This window comes from Melozone crissalis, unplaced genomic scaffold, assembly GCF_028551555.1.
Source record: "Melozone crissalis strain CALT ecotype California unplaced genomic scaffold, PUWL_Pcris_2 ptg000045l_1, whole genome shotgun sequence".
In the NCBI taxonomy this organism is placed as follows: domain Eukaryota; kingdom Metazoa; phylum Chordata; class Aves; order Passeriformes; family Passerellidae; genus Melozone; species Melozone crissalis.
Window position 1 is genome coordinate 12,589,330 of NW_026535823.1, and position 17,118 is coordinate 12,606,447.

Here is a 17,118-nt window from a genome sequence, read left to right on the forward strand (position 1 = left end):
TTGCAAACTGTTGGAGGTGGTGGCAAGGCTGGAGAAGTGTTTGCTGATCAAGAATTGTGTTCTCTGGTTCTTAATTCTGACACAATAATTGATATGAATAAATATCAATGGCACGTGCCTTTGGAAAGCATGGATACTTGAATAGCTGGGTAATGGAAAAATATGTCAGAAGAGTGTATTGCAATTTATTTATCTGTAAATCCGAAAAGCTTACATTGTATTTGATGAGATCACAAAGGCTATCTTGCTGAGAAAATTAATGCATCTTTCTCTGTAAAATCTGAAACATTTAGGGAAATGGCTTTTTCTTTTTTTCAAAATGTATTATAGCAGAAATGTGGAATCATAGGTTTTGAGTCTTAGATGTTGTTTATGAAACTTTGATGTATGAAATGTTATTTAGAAAAGTTCTATTAAAGAAGTTGTTAGTGTTTTCATGCCTTCATGAGATTTTGAAAGTGAAACATTGGTAGTTGAACACTGAGGACTTAATCTCCAAACCAATCATTCAACAACTAAATCATTCAGTGTAAAATTTTATGATAAATCTATTAGCTGATAAACTTGGCAATGTGTTTAGAAACAGTTGTAAATAATGACAGTTGCTAAGTAGAAAGTACTGTTACAGAGGAAATATAAGTACTGGCAAATAAAACTATTAGCAAAAGTGAAATTAAATGGCACCCTTTAGCTACTGCTAACCTCTACAAGTAAATAAGGCCTTAGTATTCATCCAGTTAGAGTTTAAAACTCTATGCCTGCATGGGTCTCTAGACCAGCCTGTGAAGAGCCTTAGGCAATAGTTAGACTGTGTAATGCAGCACCATGCTGAAGGGGCTGAAAAATGATATTGCTTGAATTTTTGGAATGTACTATTCTGAGCGTATTTTCATACACAAATTTTAACTTTAATATGATAAAATTGTCAAATTAGAGCTGTATATAAGTTTGAGTAGGTTGCATTTAGGTCTTCAACTGGATCCCATTTTGTTCTGGGAACATGTAAGGAACACTTGACAGAATTACTTTGGAAAAGCCAACTGAGGGCTACTTCACATAAGTAAAATTTATTCCCCAAGTCAGCTTTAAGTTGCTGGAAGGTTTAAGGTGTTCTTCAAGTAGAACTAATTGGAGCAAAACTCCATCAGTGACATTGTAGAAGGACATGATGTGTGTTTCCTGCAGTGGCTAATTGATACGAGCTGTATAATTCAGTGTACTATGTAATCCATTTTTTAACCAAAATATGTAAATTACTTGAGGGAGGGTTTACTGCCTGTGCTCTTGAAGAAGAGTAGAGCAAAAAATTGAATGTAGGTCACCGGTGGGTTGGGGAGTTTTAAACTAATTCCCATTCAGCCTTCACTGTTGTCCAAAACTCACAGCAGTTTAAAGAGATGCTGTTGATTGCATGGTGACTCAGTAGGGCATAATGTAGCTTTTCCCTCCTCCAGTGACAGACAAAAATAGAATGATCTTCCTGAGTGGTATGAGGCATAGCCCCAGCTGTGTGCCCTCTGACTGCTGTACCTGAACATAGCTTGGGAGTTGTGTCTGGGCTCAGGGAGATAAAACTAGGAGGTGACAGAAGCCTTGGAGAATAAAACATGGCATGAGGAAGGGACACAGTGCTAAACTTGTGGCAGCCCTGTCCAGACAGTTGACTTAACTTGTCTAAATATTATTACTATCAAAGTCCTGATAAAGGGTTGTAGTTGCCATGCAGTGGAATGATCCCCTGTGATGTATTCATGCCTTCAAAAACAGCAGAACAAGGAGCAGGACCCAATTTCTTAATATCTATTTTACCTTTCAAGTTTTCTTTCAAATAAATAATAAATTAATGGCTGTTTGAAACAAGTGGCTAGCCAAGAATAGCTGTGCACATTTTTAAGACTGTTTACTTGGCTGTTGCAATTTCTTCAGAGTTTATCATATCTTTTGGTCACCACCAGCTTGTTTGAAAAGTACTATATATATACATAAACATCTGTTGAGATTTAAGCACTTGTGTATATGGCAGCCTCTTGTAGAACTTATTTGCTTTACTAAATATTGTTGAGTGATGTAGTTCTGGGTTTATTCTGAGACTGAATTTTAGTGTTTTGATTTGGGGAGGACCTCCCTTAGACTTTTTCAGCTAACTAAAAGGAAAGTTGAGACAAACTAAGTACCTTAAATAGTGGTTGGACACCGTCTATGATCTGTGAGAAGCAATCTGGGTATTAGTAGACAAGCTTCATTAGGAATCTTGAAGTTTAATTAACTCACTGAAGTTAATGAAAGTCCTTAAACCACCTGATTAGAAATGTCATCATACTGTTTTCAAAGCGGTGAGGTCTGCATTTTTATATATGCTAACTTGGAGGATGGATATAAGATGGTTTTTCTCAGTTGCAAAAACATGTTTGTTAAAAGCATGATCACACCATATTAGAAAACAAACAGGTTTTTCCTGGCCAAATTAGTACAAAGTTGCTTTAAATTAGGATAAATATTTTTATTTATATTAATATTACGATCAAATTTTATAATGTAATTTCGTCATGGAAAAAGTGAGTTCTAGACCAGACATCTGATATAAAATTCTCAATGCTGTCTCTCTTTCCATGAACATTTTCTTATAAAACCAAACAAATTGGAATATGAGTTAATCTCTTTTTCAGACCACAGGGAAGAGAGTAGTTTTCTTATATCTTGCAAGCATCTAGCCAAACGTAGTGAGAGAATTTGAATGCTAGCAACTTGATCATAACATGTACTTTGATTTTTGAACTTTTGCAAGGTAATTGACATTTAGGTTTTGGGTTTTTTTTTGATGAAGGTTTGCCACCCACAATTGGGTGGCATGAATTTGGAATCTGTAGGAGTCACAACTAAACTGATTTTAAATCTTGCTTTGTGTGTATTATTAATTAGATTAACCATGCTGATGCTGGATACAGAGTTAAATGGGAGTGTATGAGAATGTTTCTATTCAAATTGTGGGGCTTTTAGATAATTGCTTATGTCTGTTTCTCTTGTGGCAGTGACTAATCCAAGACTGTGTCTTGAACAGTCTGCTAAATACTAGAAAAAGGTGCCACTTTGAGACTTAACAAAGCCATAACACAGCAAGTAACAGAATGCTCTGGGCAGCAGAACTGCTGCTTTCCTTCTTCCATGCTTGCCTCTTGGTGCTGTCCTGTGCTCACCCTTGCCTGACACCCAAAGAATTCAGTCTGATCATTCCTACTTAGGCTTTCATCACTTAATGTTTAAACTAATTTTCTGTGGTTAGTTACTATTTACTCTTCATCGCTGCCTTGTCTCCTTTGCATTCTTTGCCTTTCTCACCACTCTGCCCTGCAGTCTGCTCCATGTCCCCATCCCTGCAGTTCTTCTTGGGCCTTTTCCATTCATGCATTTCGGGTTTCTTGCTGGGGTTTTGTTTTGTCTCTTGGTTTTGCTAGAAGACTGGTCTTATTATTCCTGTGCTTTTTAAATACATCTTCAGATTTTTTTTTGCATAGCAGAGAAGTACACCCTACTCATCAGAGGGAGAACTATGGCTCTGTTGAAATTCCTGCAGTTTTTTAGAACCTGAATATGAGAGTCTCTTCCTTAATTTTTCTTTTCTAAAGTAGTAGTATTCGGTTTGGTTTCATTGGCTTCCTCTTGCATTTTATTCAGAGCGTATTTTTGTATGTTCTCACTGTACAGTGAGAACAGTCTTTGTTGTCTTGCATCACCAAAACTCAGGGAAAAAAAAAAGAGTTGTTAGCACTGATATTTTGATGAAGTTTTATTTCCTTTGTCTAAGCAGACATCCCCCCCCCCCCCCCCCCCCCGATGAATTTATGAGAAGGAACTTAGAATTTTGACAGTAGTTCAGTAAAATTGCTTTAGGATTTACAAGCTATAAGATATTGTCATTTATTTGTAAACTGTTGAAAGGAGGTTTTAACTAAGCTGTATATTTTATTTAGAACCATATTTTCTTGAAGAAAGTTGACATTAAGCAGTAGTCAGTTTTTAATGCAACAGACAAGTGTTTAGGCAAGATTATTCATATAACTGTCTATACTTCATCTATGGTTCTGTAATGTATTTGGATCAATATATGCATATATGAACTGCTGGAATGTCTCAAGAAATCTGACACGTACCTGTACCAGATTTACTTTTCCTGAATGTCTCAGAGCTCATTTATCAAATTCTAAGATGAAGTTAACGGATTCCTCATTTAAAACTGAAATAAAGAACATTGAGAGGAGGGCTTGACTTTCTATTTCTTACCAAATCAGTACTCACAGATGTGGCTAAAAACTACTTGGGTGTTTGAATCCAGAAAACAGGACTTGTGTGAGAAAAAACAAGGTAGTAAAAAATATTTGAGCAATAGCAATTTTTTTTCTTTTTAGAAGCCTGGCTTATGAACTCCAGAAGCTGATCAAGATAAGCAGGCATTTACTTTGCAGAGTAAATGCTACATAGAAAGCAGCAAGAGTCTTGTGCCAAAACACAGCTCTGGGCTGACCCAAAAAATGCCAGGCAAGGCAGGGAAGTGCAGTGTGCTCTATGGCGTGTTCATGCTTTTATAGGGCATTTCTGCTTGTGTGTGTTTGCAGAGCAGAGACTCAGGGTAGTGCTGGCAGTCTGAGCTGTCTGAGGCATAGAAAGGTCTCAAAGACAGGTCTTCACCTACTGTTGATGTAGATGGAGTATGTGCAAATAAACCAACAGGAAATGTTGTCAGGATGTTTCTGGCTATGACTTAATGAAAAGATGTCTCCTTTAGGAAAGTGGGCACAAGTTACTGAGCATAGGCTTTTTTTCTCCTTAGATATATTTTTCTGGGAGTCATAAAAGATGCTTTATTGCACTACTCTATTGAGAATGCAAACCTAAAAAGCTGATTTATTTTCAAACTGGTTGCCCAGAAATGGAAAAAGCATACAGATGCTGTTTTAGAGGCAGTTGTTTTCAGAAGCATTTGAGAGGAAGTATATTTTGTCAAGTAAAAATAATATAGGCTCATGGAGAAATCGAGCATCTTTCTATGCTAATTCATGAGATTATGTGGAAAAAAAGATCAGCCCTCTAATACAAAGAAAAGTATGAAGCCTCTAAATCTAAATTTACTAACATGAACTCTTGTTCTGCTCTTTGTGTGCACATTGAAAACAGTTTGCTCAGGCAGTGAAATTGGTTGCTTTGGTAGGTATGGTACCAGAGCAATGACTGCTTCTTTGCTTGTTTGCAAGTGTAGAACTCTGGCTATGAAGGGGAATTCAATAAATTTGTTTCATGGTGTAAGGTAAAATGTTAAAAGCAAAGTCAGCGCCCTCAAGCACTTTGTGGTGTGACCTTGTACCTTGGTTTCAAAGCTGTTTGGCCGGTAGGAAAGAGTCCATCTGACAGGTGCCTCAGACCTGAGGACGGCTTAAAACTGATCCATCTTGGTTCACTTGGCAGACTAGAGTCTTAAGGGAAAAAAGTGCCCTTTCTGTGCGGCTTCTCATAGACAGAGGAGCCCTGAACTAGCAAGGCAGAGCTATTTTCATCATCAGAAGCTATTTTCCTTGCCTGCTCTGTTGGATCTTAATGAGCTGTAGTAGTTGTTCTGAAGATGTGTGGTGCGTGTTCTGAGTGTCACAGACAGTGAGAAACCAGAGTAATCAGTACATCAAAAATCACATTACATCAGTAATCAAAAATCCACTGAAAACTTAAACTTGTCCAGCAGTAGCCTGGCCTGTTTGTTATATGTGTAACATGTATTTTTGACCAACAACTAGGCCTTCATCTTAATATGAAATCAATAATTATCATTTGTTGTATGCAGCTCTTAAGGGCATTTCTCCATAGGCTACTGTGTAAAATTATTGAATGAGGGTGTTTTTTTTATGGCTGTATTGTCCTTGAACAGCAGTAATTTAAAGTTTCCAAAAGCTAAATCTAGACTGTGTCTTGTCCTCCTCCAGACACCTCACAAAGTCTCTGCTGTGTGTGCTCTGCCTGTGGTACCTCAGCTACAGCAACGAGCCAACAGTGTTAATGCAGCTTGCAAAGTTTCTATGTTGATGTTTTTGTTCCTTTTGGTGGAAAACATGGATCATCTCTAAGATATTACCATGGAGGAAACTCTTTATTTTCCTTGTTCTCATTTTGTTTCATTCGCTTTACAGGTTTTGTTTCCGTTTCCTTACCTTGTTTTCTACTTTTTGAGGTGATGTTTCTGTAATCTCAAACATCTTCAGAAGCTGACTACATTGTCTTTTGAATTATATTTTTCATCTTCCTCTAGTGCCTTGTTCTCTCTCCTTCAACTTACATCTTTCTCCTGTTGACATCGCTCTTATTTCCTGAAACTTCTATCTCTCCATAGCTTCTGACTTTGCTGTTGTCTGAAGATTATATTTCATGCATCTGCCTCAGTTAAACTGGTTTTGATGCTGTTTCATTGCTACTATTTTTGGTGTGAATGCAGTAAGGGAATTTTTGTGCTGTTGGAAATACCTATGAGCAGTGAAATGAGTGCCTGACAAGTAAAAAGGAAGATATGTGGACGAACACAATTTTAAGCAACATTACAGGTAGTGTTGGATAAAATTACAAGCTGTAATGGTGAATAGCTTTTAAAAAATTCAGCATTGAGGCTGTTTTGCTCAATTTAATGTTCATCAGCCTGTATATATTTTGACTCTGGTTTTAGATTTGAAGTTTGATGTAAAAAAAGAAGGTAGAAGTGTAATTCAGATTACTGCTGGATATGAATTGCAGCTTTCAATTTGAAATCCCCCTCCACGATATTTGACCCATAAAAATGTAACACTCTTGTACAAATAGTGGCTTTCATTGAGACCATAAAATCTATGACAAAATGCTAGGAGAATGTTGGTAATGGACAAGATTTCTTTCATGTTTTGTGTTTGATAAAACCACTCATGCAACATTGCTTAATTGAAGTGTATTTTTTTCTGAATTTTATCTCCCCAAAATGCCTTTCTGCATTGACTACAAATGATGTGAGAGCCTTTGTTTTCACAAAGCATGACCTTTTCTGGTGTGTTTTCTAGGTGCATCTGCTTGCCTGCATTTGGCTCTTGCATTTGCTCACTGTAGGCTGCTGCTGAGATTGACTGAAGCAGGACTAATAAAGCCTAGGATATTTGGTTTGGTTTGGACTCAGTGTATTGGACTGAAATGCCCAACTAAATTCGTGTCAAGAGTTTCATTGTACTCATATGTTCTACTGGTGTTTTTATCATAAATAGTGATGACTGAAGTTGGCCTTAGATGAAGCTTTTTGACTTGTTGCCAATCTGGGATGTGTTCTGTCCCGTGCCCTTTCACAAATGTTTTGAAGCACAATTCCACAATAAATATTTGGAAATGTCTATGAACCCTAGAGCAAAACTTATATAACCTAGAAATATAAAACCTAGAGCAAAAGTTAGGTACGATGCTGTGTGCTTCAAGAGGCAATATTAATGTCAGAGATTACTGCCTCTACTGTGGCAGATTGCCTCTGGAAGCAGCAGAGCTGGGAAATAAGCAGTGGACCCTACCTGCCTTTCAGAATAACATGCTCGGAAATCTGTCCCTTCCTCTATCTCTGCCTGCCATTTCTCAAATGTAGTTTACGACATGACCATAGAGTTGGGTTAGAACAGTGGGTGAAGAGCACAAAGTAGAGGACAAAAGTTTCTGTAGTCAGCAGAGCTGGTGAAATTCCAAGAGACATCTTAATAGTAAATATGACTATGTGGTGAATAATAGGTTATCTCCTGGTATGCTCTTATTTACCACAGTATCTACATCCAAAATAGATACTATGATCCCCATCACAGACTTTAAGAACTCAAAATGTTCTTTTCAAGATCCAGACAAGTGAAAGCTACAGAAGAGCATTTTTAAAAACATTAAAAAAGAAATGAATCAATCCCAGTCTCTCTTAAGTTCTGCAGTGGCATTTTGGAAGTGTAGCATATAGATAATACAGCCTGCAAGCTGCTGCATGTTGTTAGTAATAAGACCATAATTAGACAGTAAAAAATAAAAATAGCAAGTTAGTTTCTCTCATTCACTTTGTAATTTTCAGTGTAAGGTTCCAGCTCAAGGAGAATTGGGTACAAACATGATGGGAATGTATTTTTCTGCATATTTTCTTCCACTACTGCAACTGTACTTAGTTTTTTTTTTTTTTAAATCTAAGTGAACATATGATTAGGGAGAAAAGCAAACCACGGCTCTTACCAAGTTTCAATAATAGAAGCTGACAATGCCACTTCCGTTGCAACATGTCCTCCCAAGTTTTAATTTTTTTAAATCCTGTATCAAATCTGATGATTTTTAAAATGAGTGGAAGACAGTGAAATGTCAGAGTTATGCCATCCTGTTTACTGTGTATCTTTTTGGAGTGTTGGAGGCAGGTGCTTTTCTGTTGGGCTGATCTAATCCCTTGTCTCTTCTGGTAGAGAGATCTCCTAAGAGTGGGAGGCCTGAAAGAGTGCTGTGGGCTTTTGTGAGCCACCGTGAGCAAGCTGAGGGTGACATGGAGAGACTGCAGCAAAGAGAACAGCTCACTTCCCTTTGCACTGTAACAGAGAAGGTTTTTTTTCTTGCAGAGTATAAGGAGATACAGAGTCTGTAATTATGTCTACTAAATATTCCTATCTTCATTGATTATGTACTGGAGTAAATTCAAATGCATGGTTCGGGTGTGACTTGATACCACTAAGCAAAGCCGCACACCAGTTAAATTTGTGTAGTCAATGGTTAAAGTAAACTCAGAAAAGGGAGAAGTGTGGCAGTGACTGGTTCACCTAAGACAGGAAGAAAAACTCTTCCTCTTCTTTTAGCACAAAAGAAGAAGAAAAACTCCATTACACAGCCTCCTCTGAATATTGTTCTTGAAAGGGTCAAAATTGACAAAGAATCTGTTTAAATATTAAAGTGAAATAACACAGTGGGAGTGAGGAAACCACATGCCATTTAAACTGCAGGATGCATACCTAAAACAGTATTGGAGGTGCAATCAATAATGAATATGTAAGCACTATTTTCCTTCTAAAATATCTCTATGCCAATTTTAAACATCCAAGGTCACAAACACCCAAAATGTATATACAGAGTATACAAACTGGTGTTTGCAGTTTAGAAAATTTGCTTGTTCTTTTCGAAACATATAAAAATAGTTTCTGAAGTCTGTCAAAGGGCAGGGGCAAAAGAAATGTAACTTTGGAAAACACACAACACTGATTTCTGTCCTTTCATATTTAAAAAACCCCACATGTTCCCACTTATCCAAGTCTGAACACCTTTGATAATCTCCCTGTTCAGTCATTAGGGATTTTAAAAGGAATGCTTACATTTAGGTAAAAAAAGAAATCGTATTAAATAATCTGTTTAAAATGCAGGAAAAAACCCCATTTCTTTCATGATTGATTACTGTTATGACCTATATAAAATATGGTAAAAAAATTATGGTATCATCAGTAAGTGTTCAAAAAGCATTGAAAACAAGCACTTGATCAAAGCTGAATACAGTTCGAAACTGAATACAGCTGTTTCTGAGTCTAGGTTATCTTGTAGTGTTTATTCTGATGGGAACTGGAATGACTTAATAGCAGATAGGTTTTGCTGTACTGTCCTAGGAATATCTTTTTGTGTTCTTTTGCCCTTCATGCAAAATCTGAAATGTAGTACATGCACCAGAAAGGACAAGCTCCAATTCCACGTTTAGAAGAGCTCTGAGGCAGTCTGCACTTTTGATGTGAGTTGCAGTGTTGATAACACAGCAATGCTTACAGGTTGTCATTCTTTAAGCAAGATCTTAAAAAAAAAAAAAAAAAGAAAAAGAAAAAAAAATCAAACCCAGCCAAAAAAACAGCCTCAAACTTAACACCCCAGAAGGCATGGTGAGGGCTGAAGGTATTCAAAGAATCAAAACCACGAGCTGCAGACAGGAAGCAGCTGCTCAAACTCCTTCCCTCTGTGCTTGCGTTAGGGAGTCTCTTGGCATTGTGGACAAAATGAACCAAGGGATGAGCAGGATGGTGCTGCTTGTGCAATTTAAAACCTTTTCATTTCCCTGTAAGAACAGAGCCATCTAGGGAACCTTTCTTGCTTTTGGACTAGTAGTGTAGCCTCATCAGGGACCTAAACTTTGAAAAATGGTGTTTTAAATAGAATTTTTAAAACGATATATACATTTGTGTCCATTATTGGATATAGATTAGTCAAGACTAGCTCATTATAGTTCTAATAACATGATATTGAGTTTTACTGATTCCCAGAGAGCATTTGGTTTTGCTTTTTCCTCCTTTAATGTTTAGGATTCTCATGTGCAGTTCTGTCAGCCAGTCCCATTGTTCTAGTTCCAGAGTTTGAATGACCAGAATCATCACTTCTGATAAAAGGAGTAAAATGTCGAGTGTGCAAAAGAGGGTAAATATTCTTGGCATCAACCCATCCTTTTGGACATAAGGCCATCTGTCCTCATATCTTTGAGTGGTTTGTAAAAATAGTGTTCTAGGAGCTTTGCCTGCCTTCCTGGTTCCAAACTGCCCGTCTGGCCTCTCTCCTTCTTAGAAGACTTGGGAGAAAAAGTTGCATGTTCTGTAGCTGTTGATTCCCTGGGGCTTTTGAAGTCCCAGCGGTTTGCATCTCTGTATTTATCTTATCTACGAACAGATCGGCAACACCCAGGAGGCTTTTTGTCTTTGCCTTTTTTTTTTTTTTTTTTTTTACTATGGTGGAACTTTGCTGCCACTTTATTGTGGAGACACTAACACTAGGGAGAATGCATGGGAGATGAGACTCTCCTAGGGCACTGCGTGTAGGGTATGAAGGTCTGCATGCCCAGAGCCAGCCAGGCGTTTCCCTGCGGCACAACAGCACCTCTGAGCTCTCCTCTCGCAGCTGGGGCTCAGAGGAAACGTGCCTGACTGCCAAAACCAGCTTTTACAGCAATCGTGCCCTTGCTGCCTCTGCATGAAAGCATTTGGCACCTGGTTTCAAACCTTTCTTTCACGGCTGCTGGCAGGCTCCTGTCAGTCACAAAGACTTGGCTCGGGGTTGTGAATTTCTCTGCCACGGTTCCCCGGACGGTTGGTCTATTTTCCTTACTGCTCCCCTGCCAGTGCTGAGCATTGATGGGAAGGAGGGATAAAGTAGTCCTCCGGTGTGTTTCCTTAGGGTGTAGTTCAGTGGAAATGGAAGAACGGACATGGACAATGAGAGCCGGAATCAGGATGGCTGAAGGTGATGTCAGTGAGAAAACTGGCAGCATCCCACAGCTGGTGATGACCCCAGTGGAAACTAAATTTGTGCCTTTCCTTTGGATTGCACCTATCAGTGCTCTACACCTAAAGCCTGGATTTCATTGTCTGAATGAGGTGAAGATCAAGAGTGTGAAGCTATGTGTAATGAAACACAGATGATGACATTTCTATCTGCTGGAGGTCTGCAGTCTGTCCTGTTCCTAAGGAGGTGTTGGTGCAGGTGCCAAGGCTGTAAATTGTCTTTCAGATCTTTGTGTCTGTATGGATTTGACACTTCAGTGCATGCCACAACAGTATTTAGTAGAGGCGTATTTGCAGAGCTGGCATTTGTAATTTGGTTTTTTTTTTGTTTTTAAGGGATATGTTAGAGATGCCAGTATGTAAAACAAAGATTTGCTTTTAGGTCAGGTTTTTTCTTCTCTCTCTTTTTTTAAATCTTCTTCCCTCCACCCACTTCTTTCCTTTCATTTTAAGGAGTTTTCATTCATTTTGACTTTGGGAAAAGCCCTCATCCTTTCTCCTTCCCTAGAGGCTTGTGGTTTGATTAAAACTAACCTGAAGCAACACAGACTACTAGCACAATACCCAAAGAAGGCAGATGGAGAGAAAATGTTCAATTTAGCTTATGAACACGCTTTACTTGGAATAATATGCTCATTAGATCAGCAGCTGTGTAATCATCCTGGAGTTGTCTGGCTTAATGTTTGGGGTTTTTTTCTTTTTATCTGTTAGCCAAGTAAAGTTGAAATGTAGCAGTTCCTAGAGGTCTTTTGGTTCAAAAGTTAGTGATGAATTAGTGTACAATATTCATACATATTAATCAATAGATATATTTCAACTCCCCCCACCCCCCTCTGTGCCAAATGAAGTATTGATCTAGGGTTGTCCAGAGCCTGGTAAACTCTACAGTAGCACAAGATGAACCTTTCTCCATGTAAGCAATTTGAGACAATGTTTATGTCTAGCATTTTCATCTTGTGTCTGAGTGACAGAGACACAAAATGATGTTTCTCTTTCCCCTCCTCCTCACCAGTCTGGTGAATGAGTGAAAACAGCTTCATGAGACCTCACTCAGCATGTGGGCATGACTGGCAGTTCTGGCTTTAAAGTGTCCTGGAGATGAGGCACTTAAAATTGGCCTCATAAGAGCCTCACCCCGTGTGCAGAGTGTTGTGTTCTCCAGAAACATTGGCTTTCTATATGCATTGGCTTTTTGTTTTTCATGATCTGCCCAGAGCTCTGACTTTTACCGTGCAGTAGGAAAACACAACCTGATAGAAGTGCCTGCATGGAAGCAACTGCTTTGATAATCTAACCACAAGTGAGTCTATGAAAATAATGCCATTAATATTTGTGGATCGCTTAACATTTTCAGTTTAGGTAAATATCAGAAATATAAATATGGGCATAGTTATTATAGCAGCTGTCAGTTGCACAGAGTTATTGCTTGTTTGTTGAGACAGTGAGTTGCAAAATCATTTACTTCTGTTTCTTCTAACAGTGGAAAAGTACTCTTAAAATGTACCTAATTTGTTCTTTAATTGCATAATTTGCAAGTTCTTTTTAAAGAAACAAGATTAAAAAGAGACACAACTAAAATACTGTAGAAAGGGACATTTTTAACTCAGACACGCTAATGCTATGGAAAGTTGTAAAATAGTCCCTCTAGTGTACTGCTGCTGTAAGCAGGCACAGGAATATCTGATGTGATAAACTGAAGAGCATGGCTGCAGGAAATGACAAAATAATGTTTTGGCAAGGCATTTTCAAGTTCTTATATAAACTGGAGAGTCTTACCTACAACTGGAAGTCAAGTCAAGCCATAATAAATATGAAGCAAAAAAAAGGTGTTAGAGTTCCTAATGATGAGAGCCGTGTGAGATCATTGCTCTTGCCAGCAGTGCCTGAAACATGAATGAGGAGCAGAGCCACTCACCAGGGTGTGGGCTGAGGTGTGCTTCCTCTTCCAACGCTGTAGATTTGAATTTTGTGTCATATTTTGCATAAACAGTCTATGTACTGAAAAACAAACTTGGATGTTCACATCTTCTTGAAGTGAGTGTGACTTTGATGTGACTTCTAAAGACCTGCTTAACCTCTGTCTCGTGGTGTTAGGCAGTGCAAAGGAGCTGTTCTGGGGTGGGTGCAGTGAGGCTTCCTTTTATGCCTGGAAGCCTCTTGCTAATATCCCCAAGTGTCAGGTTCCCTGCAGGCAAATCACAGAATTATTGTGCTTTTCAGTGTGAAGGAATGTATTCGTTGTAGGATGTTTTGGAGTGTAAATGTTTCTTTTTTTTCTGTGTTGTAGGTGGCCAGAATGTCAATTAGGAATCTTTACTGAGTACCTGTTTTTTGCTGACTGCTCCTGCTGGTCTTGTGTGTGCAAAACTCTGCAGCCCTTTGTACGTTTGTTTGTTGCAGAGCAGCACCAGGCATGGAATCCCTGTTGTTCTGGACTTTGTACAGACAAGGAGTGCTACTTTTGCACTTGAACTAAGATCCAGTTAAGCCTTATTCAAAGTACAGGAGCATCTGTCAGAGTCCTTGCTTTGGAAGAGAGCAGGGTGATCATTTAGAGTTAAATGCATAAAAGGGATTAAAGCTCTGCTGAAAGGAAGAAAGCAAAGCAAAAAAAGCACATGCAAAGTGCTAAATTGCATGTTAGGGACTTTAATGTGTATAGTACATTGTAATTTTGGAGTTCAGAATATTATAGGTTCCCTCATATCAACTGTTTAGAGCTTCAAACAGTCACTCTTCTGAAAAACTCCTAAGTCTATCTTTTGTCAGTTATTGCAAATCAGACATTTTGCTGCATTTAAGTTAGTTTTGCTGAATGATTATTGAAATTCTGTTTATCACACAATTCAGCACATACATAACTGCAGTCATCCCCATGGACCATGACATTTGGGAAATCTTGGTTATTTCTGTAGTGTCTCAGAACCAAAGAACTGAAATTTCATGTAGAAGGAGAGTCTTGCTTTGCCCCACCTTTTGTTGGAGCAAATACATTTACATGTGTATGATACTGGATTGGTGTGTTGACCAGAAGTGGTAATTCCATGTGTGATTACTGGTGTAAGTATTCTTGACATTTTCTTTAGAATTCTTTAGGGAAACCGCAAGTGCAAGAAAAATGCCTCTCGGTAAATATGGTTCTGTTTCTTGATAGAGCTGTTTTAAGCTGTGTTTTAATAGGAGTGGTTCAATGGGTAAGCATTGTCTTTTGTTCTGTGGAAGTTGAATCTGTGTTCTAATCTTTACTAGAGACTGGAATGCTTAATGGTTTCTGTTCTAAGGGCAGGAAAGATTCTTGTAGTCTCCTGTTGTCTCTAGTCTGACAGTTCCTTTCTCCACCCTTTTCTCTGCACATTTTCTGGTAAATGCTTCTCTGGCTTCCCCAGTGTGTGTGGGTGTCATTGTGGGCCTCTGTGCCCGCCCCCTCCAAGTTTTCACATCAGTTCCTGAAAAAGTTTTTCTATTCCTCTTATGTATAAATCTCGCTTTTGTTTGTGTACATATTGATAGCTCTGAAATGTAACTCGGCAGTACACTTTGGGAACCATGTTTGCTAGTTACCTACCTAAAATTTGTAATTTTATTTGTACAGCTTTTTTTTTTTTTTAAATGTGATCTTGAAGGAGCTGTAATTAGCTGTGAGGAGTAAGCCATATGTCTACTGGGTTTGATTATGCTAGATAAGTGAGAATCCCTCTAAGGAAAAGGGTCTGCGTGGGTGGAGTAGTTTGCAAGAGATTTTTTGTATGCTGGGAAATATCATGTTCAAACAAGTAAGGGATATTCAGTTCACCAGACTTGCCCCTCTTTGTTTTGAGAACCATGAAGCCTCCTCTGATTTTGCCAATCATTGCCCACCCATGCATCAGCACAGATCATTTTGCCATTGAATCCCACAGCATCTTGTCTCGTGTGGCTCAGGGCTCCTTGCAGCTGCAGGTGTGCAGGGGTAGGTTCTGGTCTGCTATGGAAACCAGAACTCCCCTGCAACACCAAGACTTGTTAAAGGAGTCTTTTTTCAATTTTGATCTTTTGATTAACATGAAATATTTTTTAATTCATTTTGCCATTTATTTAATCAACTTTTATTCACAATTTTTAAAGCTTATTCTAGATCATATTGCATTTCTTCTGTTCACAGGGGAAATATGTGCCCCCATCTTTGATTATGTTAATGGCATATTTATTTGTTTTTATTATTCTTTGCTGTTAGGCAAAACGAGATTTTTTTTTATGGCATTAATTTTCACAGCTGTTTAAATGAACTCCAAATACTGCTTTCACAGGATTAATCTAACATTAATTCCTAATTTTGCTCATCTGCCTAGGAATTATTATTCACTATGGAGACTTTGTAACTTCAGTTTAAGCTGTAGTTTGTGATATTTCTGTGGTTTTAACTTTGTCATTCTCCTGTGTAAACATGTAATTTTCCTTCCTTTGAGAGATGCACTTTTAACTCTCTTTTATGGTCATGGCAGTCTTGTAATTAGAACTTCAAAAATAAACAACTGAAATTGTAGTGATTATTCCCAAACGCCTGTGAAATGTAGAAATGTAGAATTGCTGTACTGAATTTTGCGACTTCTGATAAAAAGCTTCTTTTGAGATTTCTTTTCAGCTTGATATGGATTTTGGTTTGAAAAGATACAGGCTGAAACTTCTGAGGAGTTCAGGGGAAACCTTGTCACTGAAGTGTGGACATTCAGGCAGGGTCATTTTGGGCCGTTTTCTCTCTCTCTAACAAATAAGACTCGCATATTTGCGTGTGAATGAACAGTAATGGTGGAGAGGGCTGGCCAGGCAGAGTCAAATAGCTCTTGTATGAATTCAATTGCCAGCAAAACAACCTCATGTATGTGACCGTGTGTGTATATGTGTATTCCACCCTTCCTAATGCTCCCCCTCGCTTTGTGTGTAACCTCAGCGCTTACAGGAGGTGTTCTCTTAGGATGAGGTTTCCCGGACTGCCGCCCTATTCCAGACACGAGGAAGGGTTCCGGGCTCCTCTGTGCGGCTGTGCCCGTGGGGCCGATGGGAGGGCCCAGCTCCGGCCCCGAGGTGAGGGCGGAGCTCCGGCTCTGTCTCCCCGCCGCCTCCCCGGGCTTCTGCTGCCTCGGCCTCTGGCTCCCTCTGCTGCCCGAACGCCTCCTGCTGCAGCTACCCAAGGAGCCCAAGCGGTCTTAGGACAAAATCTAATTCCAAGTGCATCCAGGTCCAATTGCAAGCTGTGTTTGGCACAGCCGGATTTTGTCTCTGTTTATATAATTTGAAGTAGTGCTGCTGATAACGAAACAATAGAGAACGAAATGTTTTATTGCTTCTGTTCTACAACTAATCAGAGTTTGCTTCCCTCTCCTGCAGGTGATAGAAACACTTTCCAAGCTTTCCCGCACTCCCATTGCCCTAGGCACAGGCATAAGGTATGTTATTGCTATTGGGAACGGTGGCACTAATGCCTCGTGGTGGGATGCTCCTTGGCAAGGTTGTTAGAGGCAGCATAGGCTGTGTCCCCCACTGAGAGCTTCTCCAGCTGTAAGCCAGGGTGCCAGGTGGGCAGGTGTGCAAGGCTCTGGACGTTCTGAGGAGCTCCAGAAGGTGTGTGCTACCTCTGTACACTCCCTGAAGGGCCTGAGTGGTGTGTTCTGCTTGCACTGAAACAGGAGGTGAACAGAGGAGCAGCAGTTCTGGTATTGCAGAACTTGTGTGAAAATCGTGACACAGGGATTAGAAGTCAAGCTGATGCAGTGCTGATTTATGTAGAGACAAATTGGGTTTCTCTTCTTTCTTGCGTCTAAAAAATCAGCAAAAATGGCCAAGTTGTGGG

At 39.1% G+C, this 17,118-nt stretch overlaps 1 protein-coding gene across 3 annotated transcripts in view; it reads left to right on the forward strand.

The window, feature by feature from the left end:
- The window catches only part of VAV3 (vav guanine nucleotide exchange factor 3), a 148,076-nt gene that overhangs the window by 36,163 nt on the left and 94,795 nt on the right, over nt 1–17,118 (forward strand). For all 3 annotated transcript variants that reach the window (XM_054285958.1, XM_054285960.1, XM_054285959.1), the window contains exon 3: nt 16,656–16,714. In XM_054285958.1, the coding sequence (XP_054141933.1) occupies nt 16,656–16,714 (59 nt within the window). The remainder of the gene's footprint in view (nt 1–16,655; nt 16,715–17,118) is intronic.